Source organism: Syngnathoides biaculeatus, chromosome 16 (assembly GCF_019802595.1).
Source record: "Syngnathoides biaculeatus isolate LvHL_M chromosome 16, ASM1980259v1, whole genome shotgun sequence".
Lineage (NCBI taxonomy): Eukaryota > Metazoa > Chordata > Actinopteri > Syngnathiformes > Syngnathidae > Syngnathoides > Syngnathoides biaculeatus.
The window spans coordinates 14,058,598-14,075,998 of record NC_084655.1 but is presented as its reverse complement, the minus strand read 5'-3'; the positions used below and the strand labels follow the sequence as shown (position 1 = coordinate 14,075,998).

The window sequence follows — 17,401 nt, the reverse complement described above, 5'->3', positions numbered from 1 at the left end:
GGACGTACTGCCAAATTCTCTGAAATCCCTTTGGAGACAGCTTAGAGTAGAGAAATGAACTTTGGTTTCACAGTTACCAGTTGTATTGGACTTTCCTGCAGTCAGCGTGCCAACAGCAGGCTCCCTCAAAACTCGCAACGCATGTGATACAGTGAAGAAAATAAGTATTTGAACACCCTGCTATATTGCAAGTTCTCCCACTTAGAAATCATGGAGGGCTCTCTGAAATTTTCATCGTATGCCCACTGAGAGAGATAATCTAAAAAGAAAAACCCAGAAATCACAATGTATGATTTTTTAACAATTTATCAGTGTGATACAGCTCCAAATAGGTATTTGAACACCAGAGAAAACTAATGTTAATATTTGGTACAGTGGCCTTTGTTTGCATTTACAGAGTTCAAACGGTTCCTGTAGTTGTTCACCAGGTTTGCACACACTGCAGGAGGGATTTTGGCCCGTGCCTCCACACAGATCTTCTCTAGATCAGAAAGGGTTTCTTGGCTGTCGCTGAGAAACACAGAGTTTCAGCTCCATCCAAAGATTTTCTATTGGGTTTAGGTCTGGAGACTGGCTAGGCCACGCCAAAACCTTGACCTATGCTTCTTACAGAACAACTCCTTGGTTTTCCTGGCTGCGCGCTTAGGGCCATTGTCATGTTGACCCAGCCACAACCCATCTTCAATGCTCTGACTGAGGGAAAGCGGTTGTTCCTCAAATCTCACAATACATGGCCGCGGTCATCCTTTCCTTAGTACAGTTCAGTCGTCCTGTCCCATGTGCAGAAAAACACCCCCAAAGCATGATGCTACCACCCCCATGCTTCACAGTAGGTATGGTGTTCTTGGGATGGAACTCATCATTCAAATTTCTCCAAACACGGTATCGTGGAATTTTGAGAGAAAAAGTTCAATTTGGTGTCATTTGACCACAAAGCGTTCTCCCATGACTCTTCTGTATCATCCAAATCGTCACTGACAATCTCAAGATGGGCTGGTTGAGGCATGATTTCAAACCATTACGTCTTAGTGTATTACCAACACTCACCTTGGAAACGGTGGTCCCAGCTCTTCAGGTCATTGACCAAGTCCTGTCGTGTAGTCCTGGGCTGATTCCTCACCTTTTTAAGGATCATTGAGACCCCATGAGGTGATATCTTGCATGGGGCTCCGCTCCAATTGAGATTGACCATCATGTTTACCTTCTTCCATTTTCTAATTATTGCTCCAACTGTGGACCTTTTATCAACAAGCTGCTTGGCAATCTCTCCGTAGCCCTTTCCAGCCGTGTGGAGTTGTACAATTTTGCCTCTGGTGTCTTTGGACAGCTCTTTGGTCTTGGCCATGTTACAAGTTTGAGTCTTACTGAGTGTATGGGGTGGAAGGGTGCCTTTATGCAGCCAATGACCTCACACAGGTGCATCTGATTCAGGATAATACATGGAGTGGAGATGGACTTTTAAAGGCGGAGTAACAGGTCTTTGAGGGTCAGAATTCTTGCTTATAGACAGGTGTTCAAATACCTATTTGCAGCTATATCACACAAATAAAAAAAATAAAAATCATACATTATGATTTCTGGATTTTTCTTTTTAGATCATCTCTCTCACAGTGGACATGCGCCTACGATGAAAATTTCAGACCCCTCCATGATTTCTAAGTGGGAGAACTTTCACTATAGCAGGTTGTTCAAATACTATTTTCTTCACTGTAACATCGGCCATTTTCGAGTGGCCTTTTATTATGAGGAGCCTCAGGCACACCTGTGCAATAATCGTGCTGTCTAACCGGCATTGTGACATGCCGCAGCTGTAAAGTTGAAGGATTATCTCAGCAAAGGAAAAGTGCTCATGAACACAAATTTAGAGAAATTGAGAGAAATGGGCCTTCTACATACATGGAAAATATTAGAATTCATTTGAGCTCATGAAAAATTATAGCAAAACCAAAACCATTACATATATGTTTTGGTCAGCATAGAAACAATAAATGCTATCCTTCAAAAATACCCAAACTAATAATATCTAGCTTCAGAACAAATTTTGAGGTCAACTGCTGTTGGTGTTAGAAGTTATAGGAACTAAAGTACATGCAAATAAAACACAAAATAAACCCACACACAGGCGCATTGAAAAGGTGTCTGTTTATTTTTCTATTCATCATACTGTATATAATATTTCTTTCTCTCTAGATACAGGTAAATATATAATATAAGTAAAAGTGTGCTTTTATTCACAGCATTTGTCCGTGTCAGACGGCTGCTAGTTGGAGGTTTACGTTATAAAGTGTACAGAGATTGAGGCCGACAGCTATGTCTGTGCAACCTGTCCTCCACAGAATGTAGTAAGAAATCAAATAAAAAGGTTTTATCACTTTATTATCGGACAAGTATTAGGAAATATGACAAGCATATTTTTCCATTATTATTATTTCAGCAATAATTATTAAAATATTATTATATAATTCATGAGGATTTTTTTTTCCATACAAACAAAAAGTTGGTGGAGTGCACTTCGGACAAAATCCTACTAAATTCTGGTGAGAACAGGTTTGTCTGTGTGTTAAGCTGTGAGGGGAATACAGTCAGTTTGCCTGGGATATTGAAATACAAATACTATATACGCGTGTGTGTGTGTGTGCGTGTGTGTGCATGTGTGTTTAGCTCGTGATAGGGCTCAGAGGTATAGAGCAGGGTCAATGTTTGCCCCCGACCACAATTTCAAGTTATCAGAGCACACACTGCATCAGGTTCACCTTAGGCTTCATAATTTTTTTTTTTGTTATTGTCCTTTTGAAGCACTTCTGTGCAGCGCAATTGCTCTTCAGCATGTCACTTTGACCTCACCACATAAATACAACGCACACCAGCCCCCTTAAATAAATGCATGTTAGTCCAGGTAACAATAATAATCAAATATGTGTATATATTTCTTACCCCATAAAAGGTTTTATTGGTTACGCTGTTTGTCATTGCATTTTCGATGACGTCATAACCTTTTGAGGGGATGGCTTTGTTAAGTAACAGTCTGAAGGAATATGTTCAAAAACATATCCGGAAATCTGATCCGATTCTTGGCCGACTATTATTTAAAGCCAACAACTTGGTTGAGGCAGAGGATCCATCAACGTGTCATTTGCTACAATGTCAACAATTTATCCAAGATGCCACTTGAACGCACCTGATGGTCGAAGTTTGGTAACACACCCTTGTAATTTTGAGTCTTTCATCCTCGGTCGGTCAAGCGTAAAGAGCCACAGAAATGTTCTGCGTGTAAACGACAGCGAGCACGCGGCTTGAGGCAAAACCGTCGTAAAAACACATTGTAATTGCTCCCTTGTCGAAAGAATAGACGCCGAATGAAAGTCATGACACTAAAAAGGCAACAAAAATTTCGAAATGGCTTCACGATGAATTCTTTTTGTGGAGATTGCATCTCTGCATCTTTCAACGTTAACATAACTTTAATCTGAATTGGTAGTACAAATGTTAAAAAATGCTTCTATACAACCGTAATTGTGGTCATCGGGAGTAAGCAGGACTTCAGAGTCTGGATGGGGAGCAAACCAGGAGGTGGCTTCTCTACCTCATGCGCCACACACACAAACACATGCACACACATAAACACAATCATTCTTGGGAAAGATAAAGAATGAGAAGCAACAGTCACATGGTTGTAATGTGTGTTGATTCAAGGCCGGCGGTCATTAGGGTAACCACAGATTGTTTCCCCCTCTGATAAACACCCCTCTGCCAGTCCCGAATCAACCTCAAACGACAGGGTACATGTGAGGAGTACATTTAGCAAATCAGAAACACAACATTCAGACATTCGACAACATACTCACTAGATATCAGAATTGACTATCAATGTTGTTTCTAGGAAAACTAAGCGTAAATTAGCTGGAGGACGTCACACCGAAAAAAAGCCCCGCGGCTGATCTGGGAGCTGTGTGAAGGCAGGACAAGGCAGGCACTCCGTGTACAAGTGAGGAGAGGCGAGCTGCACACACATACACACACACACGCTTGTCGATATGAACACACGCACGCACACACATGCAGGCACATGAATTCTCCTCACGAGTATTTGAGTGTGTTTGTAATAGCAAAGTGTAGATAGAGTTCGTAGCATATTTGTCAGCATTTCCTCAGAACAAAATGCTCGACTGTGTTTGATAAACTGGCTCATGTTACTTTTTAAAATTGTCACCGAACAAAAATCATCTCATGAATTCATTGGTTTTTTTTTCATCACTGATGTTGTGGTTGGTGTATTTTACCCATTAACCGGTGTTAGTTGTGTGTCGTACATTTGCATTGCTATACTTACGAGGACAATAGAGGAAAAGTATGTGGTACAATGTTGTTTGGGAAGTGTAAACATTTTTGACATAAAAAGGATTTTGTATTTCTGTACTGTATTTCATTAAATAGCACCCTCTGTGGTTATAGTGATTCATTATTGGTGCATCATACTTTTACTAAATAAGAGCGATACGCAATTTTTCCCCTTCAGCGGTTGCTGTAACCGTACTACAGACAACACATGAACCCATGTGACGGATCGATATGGCAACTGTAAAGTTGAAGTTTACAGCGGAGTTCAAAGTGATTGTTTTTCCGTTACACTGCAATTTTTAACTTTAGTTGAGTAACAGTAATCAATTATGAAAAATACACAATTAAACCCCTCGCACGAATGGACACTCTCTCTGCAGTTAAGTAAATAAATTCTCCCAGCAACTATAGGAGCAAATACAGTATTTTTGGTCATGTTGAGGCATATCTTTCCAGACGATTCTATTGGCGTAATTACATTATTTATCATATCGACTTTCATCAAGCTTTTGTGGTGGACAGAAATGATCAGTAAGTCCTCGAAAGTATAGTAACCCATTTAAAGTGTTGTTGTTGTTAAGTGTGTATTGTGTTGATCGTCTCACTGACGAAGAAATATAATAGTGGGAGAGAGAGAGAGGCTCTCTCCGACTTTTAAATCAGTTAGCCTCTATCAGAGGCTGCACATGTGAATCAGTCAGCATTAAAGGAGAAAATCAAACTCGATTAATATACACAGACAACCACCCTAGATCCCCAAATCTGACCCATCAGTCACACCCAGTGCCCCGAACCACCAATAGAATAATAAATATGTGACAGAGGTTGTCGTCCTCCACACAGTGGCACCTTTAGAATAGAATATATACTGTAGCATTACTTAATAACACAGTTATTTGTTTATATCTAGTCAAAGCTGTGTGACGGTACAAGGGAGATGGCAGGCCTCGGGGGGCACCCGATAAACTGTCTTACAAGGAGCAGTGTGGCATTCCGGGTGCAATTGGAGGCGTACTGGCGAGCGATGGAAGCGCTGGAAACAAATGAAAATGAGGCATATGCATTGTTTGAGTTATCGGTCTTGACATGGCTCATGAATGACCCCTGACGGACCCCCGCGGGGATGTGAGGGGGCCCTGATGACCAGCTACACTGCTACCACAGCTACGTCTGAATGATAAGCCGACTGGAGAGACTATTTTCAATAATATTTGGCACCAGGTATGATAAACAACATTTTTTTTTTCAATCAGGTACATTGCTATCCTACATGGCGTAAGGTTTAATCCTTTGACTCTAACTACTTTGAAAAGTTGCCTACTCTAAAGATAGAGGAAAAGATCTTGTCAAGGCTCAGTTGTAGCGAATGTGGCCTGGTAAGTACACTCTTTTCTGGGACTCTACTCAGACACCATGTTGCTTGTTAGCTATTCAAGCCTGTTTTTAAACGCTTGTTCCCGTGCAAATGTACTTTCCCTTGTCTTCCCGCGTTCGCACATCCATCCCATCCATTTAACACCCTTCGAACAATGTTGGTGCAACTCCGAGCATAGAAAGCCCTTGTGCGCGCCGCTTCGTGAAAAATTAAAAGCCCTTGCTTAAGAGAACAGCACATTTTCCCTTTCACAGTCCATGACAACTGCTGATGTTGTAAAATTAATATTTACATGTGAAGGATAGCCGGCACAAGGACATACTAAAATGCTCTTTAGGGGGAGTGCTGCAACATCTTTTCACATCAAGGTAATTAGCTGTCCAAGTCATCATCTGGCAAAACTTCTTGGGTTTTTCAAAAGTTTTGTTCTTATAAAAAAGTGCAATTCTGATTAAGGGAAGTAAAGAAGGATGCAAAAAATAAGAATTTCATACTGTCGTTACTTCTAGAATTTTTAGTTTGTAGCCATTCTATAAGATACCCAGATTCTAACTAAAACCCAGTTCACTTTATGGATGTACGCCCTTCAATACAAACATCTTTTGATTTTCTGTATCAATGGCAAAAACACAAAGTGGGGCCAAAAGGCATTCCAGGAATAATCTGCCGTTAGAGTTGGCGTTTCAAGAGAAAACCATTTGAGCAGTTATTCAGTATCCCACTAATACATTGAATTGTCGATGTACAAGTATGCTCTTTGTCCTCATTAGTAGGACAATCCATTTCATTAGAAGAACAACTAAGGCCTGTCGCACACAGTATAATGTGGCAAAATGACACTAAGTGGACCATTGCAAGAAAACAATCATTGGTGACTTTTCGTCAGTCACCAAGTGATTAAGTACCGCACAACTACTATCAAGGTGCGGCGGAAAAACTGAAACCCTATATCTGCTTTTGAGACTCCACATTAAATATACTGTATGACATCCATCATTTCATTTTCGAAAAGCAGTTGCAGGAGTGCCAGAGCCTATCCTAGCTGTCATTGGGCAGAAGGCAGGGTATACCCTGAACTGGTTGTCAGCCAATTGCAGGGCACATAAAGGCAGACAACAGTCGCACTCACAATCACACCTAGGGGCAATTTAGAGTGTCCAATTGATGTTACATGTTTTGGGATGTGGGAGGAAACTGGAGTGCCTGGAGAAAACATACACAGGCACCGGGAGAATATACGAACCCCACACAGGCGGGTCTGGGATTGAAGCCGGGACCTCAGAACTGTGAGGGCAACGCTCTAACCAATTCCTCCACCGTGACTCCTACTGTATGACATTATTATTTTCTTTTATTCAACCCCTCGAAAAAAATTGCGCGATTGTCAAGTAAGAAACAGATGGCCACCAAGAAGAGGAACCAGGCAAGAATAATACGAATGTGAATATTTTGAAAGACTGTTGGCAGTGATTATGTTCCCAATCCATTGACTGCACGTGTGGATTTTGATGACAGCGGTGCCATGATTTTCTTTCCAGCCAAAAAGACAATTATACTCATTACTGTACAACACAATACACTGAAAACCACAGTGAAACTGTTAAACACAATGTACTGAATACATACTGTATATTCTGTACTTATACAGCTTGGCAGGGCCACAGCGGTTGGCTGGGTCTCCCGTTTAAAACCGAGAAACATGTTTTTTTTTTTGTCTGCGTGAACTTCCATGTACATTTTCGAATGGCTGTCACATCTGCCACGTGGCAACATCACGCACCGCCGCTTCACATTTTGAATCACAGCAAAGCAGGTGGTCTACTCTCGGCCACTCATAAAAACCAGCGGTAGACTCCACATGCGCGTGATAGACAGTTCAGTTGGTTTCAGCCGTGTTGCTCACTGAATGACTCAAGTGCGCTAGAGCAAGTAGGGTGCACTAGTAGAACAACTACCCTACTGGTGAGGAAAAACTGTGTACTTGCTGACATCTGTGTGCTACTTGTGCAACTTGAGGAATGCTAGATGTTATGTATCTATCCATCCATCCATCCATCCATTTTCTTTTGCCGCTTATCTTCACGAGGGTCGCGGGGAGTGCTGGAGCCTATCCCAGCTGTCAATGGACAGGAGGTGGGGCATACCCTGAACTGGTTGCCAGCCAATGGCAGGGCACATAGAGACAAACAGCTACACTCACAGTCACACCTTGGGGCAATTTAGAGTGTCCAATTAATGTTGCATGTTTTGTAAGTAATAGTACTAGTAGCACACAGTTGTTGGCCTGGGCAGAGTTTTGCCTTACTAGTAACATGTAGTTGTTCTAGTAGCATGCTCTAGTCTTTTTACTATTGTCCAGAGATGTCATACAGTAGTGGAAGGCATTAGTGTAAAAAACATCACTGACAAGTCATCTGACAAAAAGCTGAATTGGTAATTGGTAAAAAAGAGAGTACTATAGCATGAACAATTCAGCACACTAGTAGGATATTGAATAAATGCTCAAACATCTTGCCTTAACAGGGGCATGGTGGCTCCCGTGTGAAGGGAAATGTAGAAATGTCCTCATATACCTGTCCCGCTATTTTGAAAGCAACTGTCTCTCTGAGCAGTACCGTATTTTACATGTACATAAGATGCGTACGGTGTCACGCATGTAATTATCTGATTGTGGGTCCTTGTGACGCTGCGTGAAAACGCCCCCAATTGCGGCAATATCCCGCTTCGCAGTGTTTGGCGTAAAAGGCAAAGGCAGACAAATGCTGGATCGACTGTTACAGCTCTGATGCTGCAATTTTGCGGTCTCATTCACAGCCCCCTCTTCCCTGTTACAGGATGTGTTCAGGTGTTGCCTTCTGGTTTGATAAAAATATGTGGTAGTGGTATAACTTGCTGTATATTTGAATCTTTCATTGGACCAGATCAACAGAGTTCAAGCCTTTTACAACCACAACCCTGCAGGTCACGAAAGATTGAAGCTTCGTACAGCGTAAACCACGTATTGTGAGTGGATGGGAAAATACCACAGCTAAATGTTTTTCAATATTTTCACTTATTTTGAGCGTTTGTTTTGAAATTATCGACCACCGACGTCCATGCATGCGAATGCCTTCAGGTGTACCAAAATGAATTGTACAGCACTCTGTCTACAGTGTTTTTCTGCGATAAATCACGTCAAATCATGCTAGGAAAAGCTGAGCAGAAACTGAAATGTTAATACAGATGTGTCGGTGATGATCTATTATCCTGTGAATGCCACATAGAGTATATTTAAGAGGCAGACATATGGAGATGTATGGGTGTGATGTGTCCCGTGTATGAAAACGCATCTGTGGAGGTCACAGATAAAAGTCGTGTGTTTAAATTGTACACGTGCACACAGTCAATGCACATATATGGGACATGAGGAAGAAGCGGAGGCTGTGACTGACACGTCAATGGACGGAGCACAAACCTTCTGAATAATGCACGGCACTACCCTCCGGTCTGCTTTACATCGCGTGCCAACATACCAATTCTTTCCGCCTATGCACAAGAGAGAGTTTAGATGAGATTGTTGAACGATATTCAGCGGGAGGTAGTGGGCGAGCATTTCCGTCTCTGTTTAATGTCTTTATGGCTCTGTCTAGAACCGTATTCACAGCTAAGTGGTCTCCTCTCTTTCACTGGTTCCTCGATGCAGCTAGTTGGTCAGCGGCACAAATGGAAGACTAGCGTAGAAGAGAGAGGGCGAAAGGTAGTGAGGATGAAGAGGTGACGTGAGCAGCACAGATTAAAAGTGGTCGGTGAAAACTGAACAGACAAATCTTTTCGGCGAAGAAATAGAGAAAAAGAAATAAAAGGAAGCACCAATGATCTAAAAATGACCATCTAGAGGTGATGACACCCCACCCTCAACAAGCAAACAACTGACCAGCGGGAGTTTCTCATTTGGGAGGAACTGGATTCCTCTTCAGTAGTCTTATCTGTCTGTCAAAACAGAAGCCAGTCCATGATTAAAGCGATACAAAAGGAGGATACAGTATATACCTGTACATATACACCTACAAATGTATCCGTCATTGATATTTGTAAGTCAGCTGAACTGAAAAAAGAATCCTGCAATCATATTACTGCTCTGCTACCAAAGAAGGACAGGGGTCCTACCCTGCCCCCTTTCTCCGGTTCACGTTTCATTCATCTTTTAGGAGAATCTGCCGAAATAGTAAACCACACACGATGGGAAAATCCCGTGTAAAAAAAAGCCAAAAGGCCAAAAATCATGAATACGAGTTGATCCTAAACAGAATGAATGAATGTGCCAACGACAGAAACATGAGGTTAAGTGGAGACGGGGAAAAAAAATCTCCATTCAAACGGCTCGTGCTACACACACTGAAATGCTCACTGGGCTCAGGATTCACAGTTCAAAGGCTAAAAGTTCACAGTTCACAGTCAATGTATTTCGGACACCCCAGTACCCACAATTCCCCTTTTACGCCATGCCTCCCTTTCCTGCTTCAGTGAGCACTCCCTCTCTCAGCCTCCTCCTCTTTGCTACTGTGATTGGTTGATATCTACAGGGAACACCTCTCAGACAGGGGTGGTCCTGCGGTTGGGGTCCTTTGTGTAGTCTTTAGTGAGCGTGCTACTCTGGAGGAAATCTCTCTCAGAGTTGAGCAGCCCGGCTAGGCCAGATTTGGTGGCGGCGTTGCCCGCCTCGCGTGGGTTCAGCGTATACATCGGCATCTCAGAGGCGCCGGGACCAGTGTAGCCAACTTTTCCCAGCGGAGAAGCATCACGGCTGGGGACCTCGGACGAGCGGACGCTGGAGCGGCGCCGGAAGCGGTAACGATAGGAGGGGATGCGGCTGAAGGCGGACTTCTTGATGAGCTCGGTGCGGGACTTGGCCCGCTGCTTGCGGTGCTTCTCGATGAACATGTGCACGGCTAGCACTCCCACCATCTCGGCCATTATGAAGGACAGTGCGCCAAAGTAGAACGACCAGCCGTAGGAGTAGGACTTCTTGCTGTCACTTTGTCCCGGATCGCCCGAGTTGGCCGAAATATAGACAATAATTCCAATTATGTTACTGAGGCCTGCAAGGAAAAAGAAAAAGAATTGGATCAGCACAACTTTTTTTTTTTGGGGGGGGGGGATTTTGGGTTGTTATTATTATTATTATTATTATTATTATTATTTTAACCACCGCAACTTTTGCCCTGCGACATATGCTCTATCAATTGTGCCCCTGCTATATCGCAGATGTTTTTGTAGAAAGTATCTATCGCTCACAAATAAATAAATAAATAAAATTAAAATCTGCTGGATCACAGAAATATCCATTCCTTTTCTGAGCTGCTTAGCCTCACGAATGGCCTCCCGGAGCTGCGGTTTGGATGTCAACTGTGCCTACCACCCCCAATGATCTTTTGCTTGAGGATGCTCAAGTGAGTGAAGGACAGTGGTTGTGAAGCACACACACACACACCCATGCACATGCACACACACACACGCATATACACACACAGCTGGTCTCTCTTATTCCATATCATTAGTCCAGAATACAGTGCTCATGCAGTGTAGTGGAACGTACAGAATGGGGACAATTAGATGGCTGTAATTAAGCACAATCAGCCCCACACTTTTGTGGTAAATAATTACCAATTTGGCCTCAAGAATTTACTACAAAACCCCAGTGGGGCCCTCCACATCCCACTTAACAGCAATTACAGCCCTCTTTGTGCGTCGGGGGCAAAAGTGTGTGTGCATGTGTGCGCGTGTTTATGAGATATCCTATGTGTCTAGAGTCAGGGGCTGATGATGTGCAACTGTATCAAATCTCAATTGGCTGCTGTGTCTAAAATCTCCACAATCTGATTCCAAAGACCTCCTGTGTGAGCTTGCGTTCCAATGTGATCCTCAAGAAATATAAATTATAAGAGGCTGGACATGCTTAACACAAACACATACATGCCGAAACTGTGCACAAACTACAGAAAACTATACAGACACACACACGCGATGCTTTTTTTACGATGCTAACAAGCTCCAATTACTTAAAAGTGGGCAATATGACAACAATCCGATCATCTGAACAGGAAGTGAACTTTACATTAAAATACAACCTGAAAAGAGATTTGAAACAAGAAAACAACTGTGCAGAGTAGAAAAGATCCTTCTTATTGTAAAGACCAGAGCTACTTTATGCTACATTAGAGACAATTTTTCAGTGCACACTGACCTGCAGACACAAAGAAGATTCCTGCGCTGAGGATGACATTGTGGCGGCTGCGATAAAACTCACTGGCGGCTACACAGAGTCCTCCCAAGAACAGCAGACCCACACTCATGATGGGAAATATACTGGAGGCACGCACTGCACCTGTTAGGTTAAAACAAGCGGTTTGCTTTAGGAAATTTGTCAGTTGCACGAAACAGGTTACCAAAATAGCAGCAATGGATGTCACAATGCCTTCACTTATAACCAGCACACAAGTGAGTGCCCTGAGCTACTTTTCAGACTGAATGCTCAGGGTTGAACAACTCCAGATTTTTTGTACAACACATAATGAAAGCTGAGTCAAACTCGGTTAACTGATGATATATATATTTTGCAAGTAACCGTGCTACCTGTCTAATCTTTGGTAAAGTATTTGTGCACCCCATTAGCATATGCCAGGCGTCTAAGTGACAAGTAACTCGCAATTCCATATACCAACAAAAGTGTCGTTATGATGGTGGGGGGTGTTGTATCGTGCAATTGCTTTGGTAATTAAAATTCTCGTTAGCACACAATTGTTGCCCACACATTTTTGGACATCACATTTCGGCAATGAAGATGGAGCTTCACTTTGATTAGCGATTGGTCGACTTCAAGCTTTAAACGTAGATGCGAAGTTGTATAGTTGACTTGTCAACAAGTTGACGAATTGTTTCAACTCATGCCATTGTTTCCATTGAAATCGCTACTTCTAAAAGGCAGGGATGTAATGGTTAAAACGGAGCCGAGACAAATAGCTCGGCAGAGCTAGAATCTTAAACATGTTGAAGCAGAGCAAAGAGAGGAAACATGCATGAAAAACAAATGGAGAGTATTACTGACACATATGCAGGCCAAATAAAGACAAATATTTGTTAGGACCCCATATGTGCACTTAATATTGTATTGTTACAAAAATGACAAACATTCCTGAAAGGGCGGTAGCCAATGGACCTTTCCGATGGTGATCTTAAGCGCCGCCACCTTAGCCATGTCCGACAAGCTTCCAAAATGGCGACTCAACAGAATATGTTTGATGTCGATTCTCAATCGCATATTCCCGATAATATTGCGGTACATTTTTTGCCAAATGCGTCAGACCTGTCCCAGTGGGTTCTACAGAGAGGTCTCAACTATTTCACGCAAGGATATGTACACGAAATTAAGATTTTGGACGGAGCAGGATGCAATGTCAGAGTTACAGCAAAATGGCCTCACAAACTTCATACTGAAATCCAACAGGATGAAACAGTGGAATCGTACTGCACATGTAAAGCAGGGTGAATACTTTTCATCATGAGTAATATCATTGTACTCTTTATAAGTGAGTTAGGTTTGATGTTCTACAAGCGCATTTAAACAATGGTGATTAACTCAGTCAGTACCGTAGTCACCAGATGAAAAAGTTTGACTTGGCTCGTAATGGAACCCAGTGCTCTGTCTTAAAAGTCTGATGTGATACAAATAGGCAAATAGACATTTCTCTTGCATGACATGGCGCATTTACGTATCACTAACCCGACTCTTTGACATAAAACATGACACACTTCATTCAGCAGGTCAGTGATACTCTAACAAAATGAAAGTTGTTCTCCTGCAATGTATAAAGCACTGATAATAATTCAATCAAACTCAGAGAAGATACTTCTCCTCACTTACCTTTGAATATACAGCCTTGTGTTTGTTGATATTGTTCACATTTAGTTGTACGTGCGGTTTTCAACGAGCCTTAATCCATTTTAGACACTTCGTCAACTGTGTTTTAGGCTTTGGAAAATGAATCAACCTGGCAGGCCCCTTGTAGGCTAGCCGGATATCTTTCATCAGAATTGCACGTTCCCCAAGCGCATCTGAGGACCATTTTCTTCGTAACATTAAGTTTTCCAAGCGCACGCTACTGACAACCAGCATTGCTTGTGGGACAAAATGGCGGGAGGGGCGTGTCAAGCCAGGGGTTAAGACAATGCGGCGTGATTGACAGGTTGGAAAGGTCCATGATGTCGTGTGGTTAATCTGGCAACCAGTTCAGGGTGTATCCCACCTCCTGCCCGAGGATAGCTGGGATTAGCTTGAGCACTCCTGCGACTATTGTGAGGATAGGCAGCTTGGATAATAGATGGATGGATGGATGGATGGGTGGATGGGTTAAGCATACAGGCCAAGCACCTTTAGTCCACACCCTTGGGCTAAATGAAATGCAGGTCACTAGGTCCTGGCTTCCTATTGGCTGGTCAGCTCTCAGGCTTGTGTTCAAAATGGTCGCCTCTGGGGACTTTGCTCCGTGTTGAGTGTAGAAATGAAAAAAGAAGCTGAATTCGTTCCTCTTTTTTTCCCCATCCCTCTGTTGCTCTTCATATTTTCCTTGACATCCATCTTTTCAACGTTTACAATCGGAGAAAAAAAACATCCTATAGCATTTTCTTGTCTAAAACATTTATGGATGCATGTGGGAATAACAGGGCTGTTTTTCTTTTCTTTTTTTTTCATTTCTACGCTTGTTAAAACACATGCTCTCGGTTTATGCATTTCTCCCAAACGGAATCTAGAAAAAAAGTAGAAAAGAATATTCAATAATCTCAGCTAAGGCAGCAGCAAGAGCGGTCTATCCGTCTCTTCAGCGCATTGATGTTGTTGATCCAGTAACTGTCCAATCAGTGATTTCAAGTACAGCAAGGCCTGTCAGTCTCAGATACGGTATGTCCTTTGCTTTTAGTCCACAACCCTTGGTATTGTCATGATTATTTTGATATGTGGTATTTTGACAATGATATAATTACTTCATCATCCAGCGAAGTATCATAAAATGCTATTGTACACACATTGTTAAATGTTGAATACAAACAAAGCATTGCTATCTGAGATTTCAAAGGGAAATAAATGAACAAAAATTTTAAAAATGTCTGCCCCTCTGAGAGAAGGTTCCAGACTAAAAAAGAAATTAGATGCTTCTACCAGTTGAACATTCTTATGAATAAGCGTGGTGCAATGTGATGTGTGTTTACTAATAAACGTACGCAGAAGGTATTCAGCTGCATCAGCCTCATAGTCAGCATCCTCTGGAAAGTGATCAATCTTCTTACACACACCTCGGAAGGTTCCTGGAGAGGGGGAACAGGAAAGCTTGTGAAACATTTGTTTAACTTGCCATTAACTGGATGTAAAACAAACATACTGATTTTCAGGCTTTATTTGTGTTTAGTTTCACTGGAGGGTTGATTCCGCCAGCCTCTAACTTTTCCACCGGTGGTGAATCTCTCTCTGTCTTCCAGCTCATAAAACCCACTAAATGTGAATACTGTGAAGCAATCAGCCCCAAATTTTGCAGGCCATAAATTCTGTAAATTTTGCGATACAGGGATGATGCATTCTTTCAGGTTGTAGGCATGTTAGCTAACTCACAGGGAAGTGGTAGAAATGGACCTTGTAATAAAAACTAAGTAACTTGCAATTGCGCACGAATCCATTGGTGCAGGAAGACGCTGATGCCTCATGCCATTTCAATTGGTAAAACTGCTTTGATGAACTGTGAATTGTGATCTAACCTTGTACTAATTCAACTTCTAAGTCAACGTACCATTGTAAGTGTGTAAGAACACACACATGAGGTGATCAGATGTAAAAGATAAAAAAAAAAAACTGTAGATGAGAGAAAGCGATGGCATAAGATGTTGGACTGGTAACCTCCAGGCCAATTGTGGGGAAACACTAATGAAAAGTCTTATCCCGCCTGACACACACATGCACGCACAGCCATCAAATGTGCCTTCAAAAACCGACCGAGCTCATTCAAGTGATACATGAAGACTATCAATCATGAATGTAAGTGAAAGCGTCTGAATTTTACATATAAAGTGTGCTTGTGCTGTATCGACTGGGCTGCGGAGGATCCGAGCGAGCCTCGTGTCAGCCAGAGAGTGACTCATCCTCCTTTGTGGAAGTCCTTCAGCGCTCGCACACGCGTCCCTCGGCACACGCACAGGTGTGAACGTGTGCACGCGCTCGCTGCATGTGGCTTAATTCCTTCCCATCATCCTGGCCCATTCACACATGGTCAACGCCACAGGGGATAAGGGGTGTCGGTGGGAGGGGAAGGTGACGGTTTGGGGGTGAGATGAAGGAGGATGGTGAGAGAAGGAGGAAGTGCTTGTGAAAGAGGTTTGGGGATTGAACGGCAGAGGAACGTGAGGAAATGTGCTGCTGATCCATTTGCATATGAAAAGTTTCTTGCACTTCACATCATCCATAAATTGATTAGGCAAATGGCGTCATGGCTTGATGGCTGTTACGCCGACTGACACATTTCAGGTCTTTAATATTTAGAATTAGTACAGTTTGGTATGAATTGATATGAATCAGAGGACGTTTAACCATATTTATACTGTAACTTGTGATACTTGACCATTCATGTCTTACAGTTTTCCATCTTGCTCCATTTAGAGCACAATGTGTTATTCTTGTTACTAGACTTGAAAATAAATCCCAGCCTGAGAGAAAAAAAATAGTCACAGTATTTTTCTTTATTCTTTTGGCACTCATCCCAGAGTTGTACTGAGCTAGTTTTAAAACAAGTCACAACTACAGTGTAATGTCTTTTAAATTGGCTGAGATATTTCCAAAAGGAGTGTGATTTTTTTTTTCTCAAAGGTTCATTTACAAAGGGCCCATTTTTCAGCTGTTGGATAAAATGTAAATATTTCACTATGATACAATGACAGCTTCACAACCGAGATAATTTGATCAAATAACCTCTCTGAACAGAGGTACATTTCCCTGCAGGAAGTAAAGAATCCGCAAATGTCTGCAACCACTTTAATTGGCAAATGCAGCGCTGAGGAAACAAGCTAAAGTGCAAGCCCTGTGAAGCTAATTACTTCACTTGAATCTACTTATTAAATGGGACCAAACATTTGATGTGGTTCGCGTGCATCTGACAGACTGCACACCGTTTGATGTTTTTGCACTCTTCTATTGCTGCTGGAGACAGCTGCTGCGCATCAGTGTAAGCTGCAGTCACCTTCCATTCGATGAATGCGTTTCGACATCCACCCTGACGCTCCACAATGAATTGTGTAGTTCTAAATTCCCCATTTTTGGGCCTTATATAGAAATAGGGGGTTTACTTTTACTTTAGTTTAATGGTGTTGTACATTTTCATACCTGTATGCCATTTAGAAATGTTAAAACGTCATTGTCAATGTCATACTTTGCCTGTACAGTTAATTTGGGGTTTTTGATGGTGATAGTGTACTTGCAACAAGTTCATTCACATTATTTCCCATGTCAAAAACATATTTTGTGTCAGAGAATGAATTGTGTTTGTGGCAACACTGTAATCACATACAAGTTATTATTTACCATGTTACAGGAGCTGAAATGTCACAATTTAAATTTCATCAACTGCTCCAAGCATGGTGGTCACTAATAAGTGTACATCTACATTTTTTTTA

At 42.1% G+C, this 17,401-nt stretch overlaps 1 protein-coding gene across 4 annotated transcripts in view; it reads right to left on the bottom strand.

Moving 5' to 3' along the window:
- Nucleotides 1–2,143: 2,143 nt before the first annotated feature.
- The window catches only part of cacng3b (calcium channel, voltage-dependent, gamma subunit 3b), a 34,548-nt gene continuing 19,290 nt past the window's right edge, over nt 2,144–17,401 (bottom strand). For 3 of the 4 annotated variants that reach the window (XM_061846978.1, XM_061846975.1, XM_061846976.1), the window contains 3 exons: nt 14,969–15,052; nt 11,937–12,077; nt 2,144–10,791 (listed from right to left, as the gene is read on the bottom strand). In XM_061846978.1, coding sequence (XP_061702962.1) covers nt 10,286–10,791; nt 11,937–12,077; nt 14,969–15,052 — 731 coding nt within the window. In that variant the 3' untranslated portion in view covers nt 2,144–10,285. The remainder of the gene's footprint in view (nt 10,792–11,936; nt 12,078–14,968; nt 15,053–17,401) is intronic. The other variant, XR_009798890.1, reaches the window with a different exon arrangement.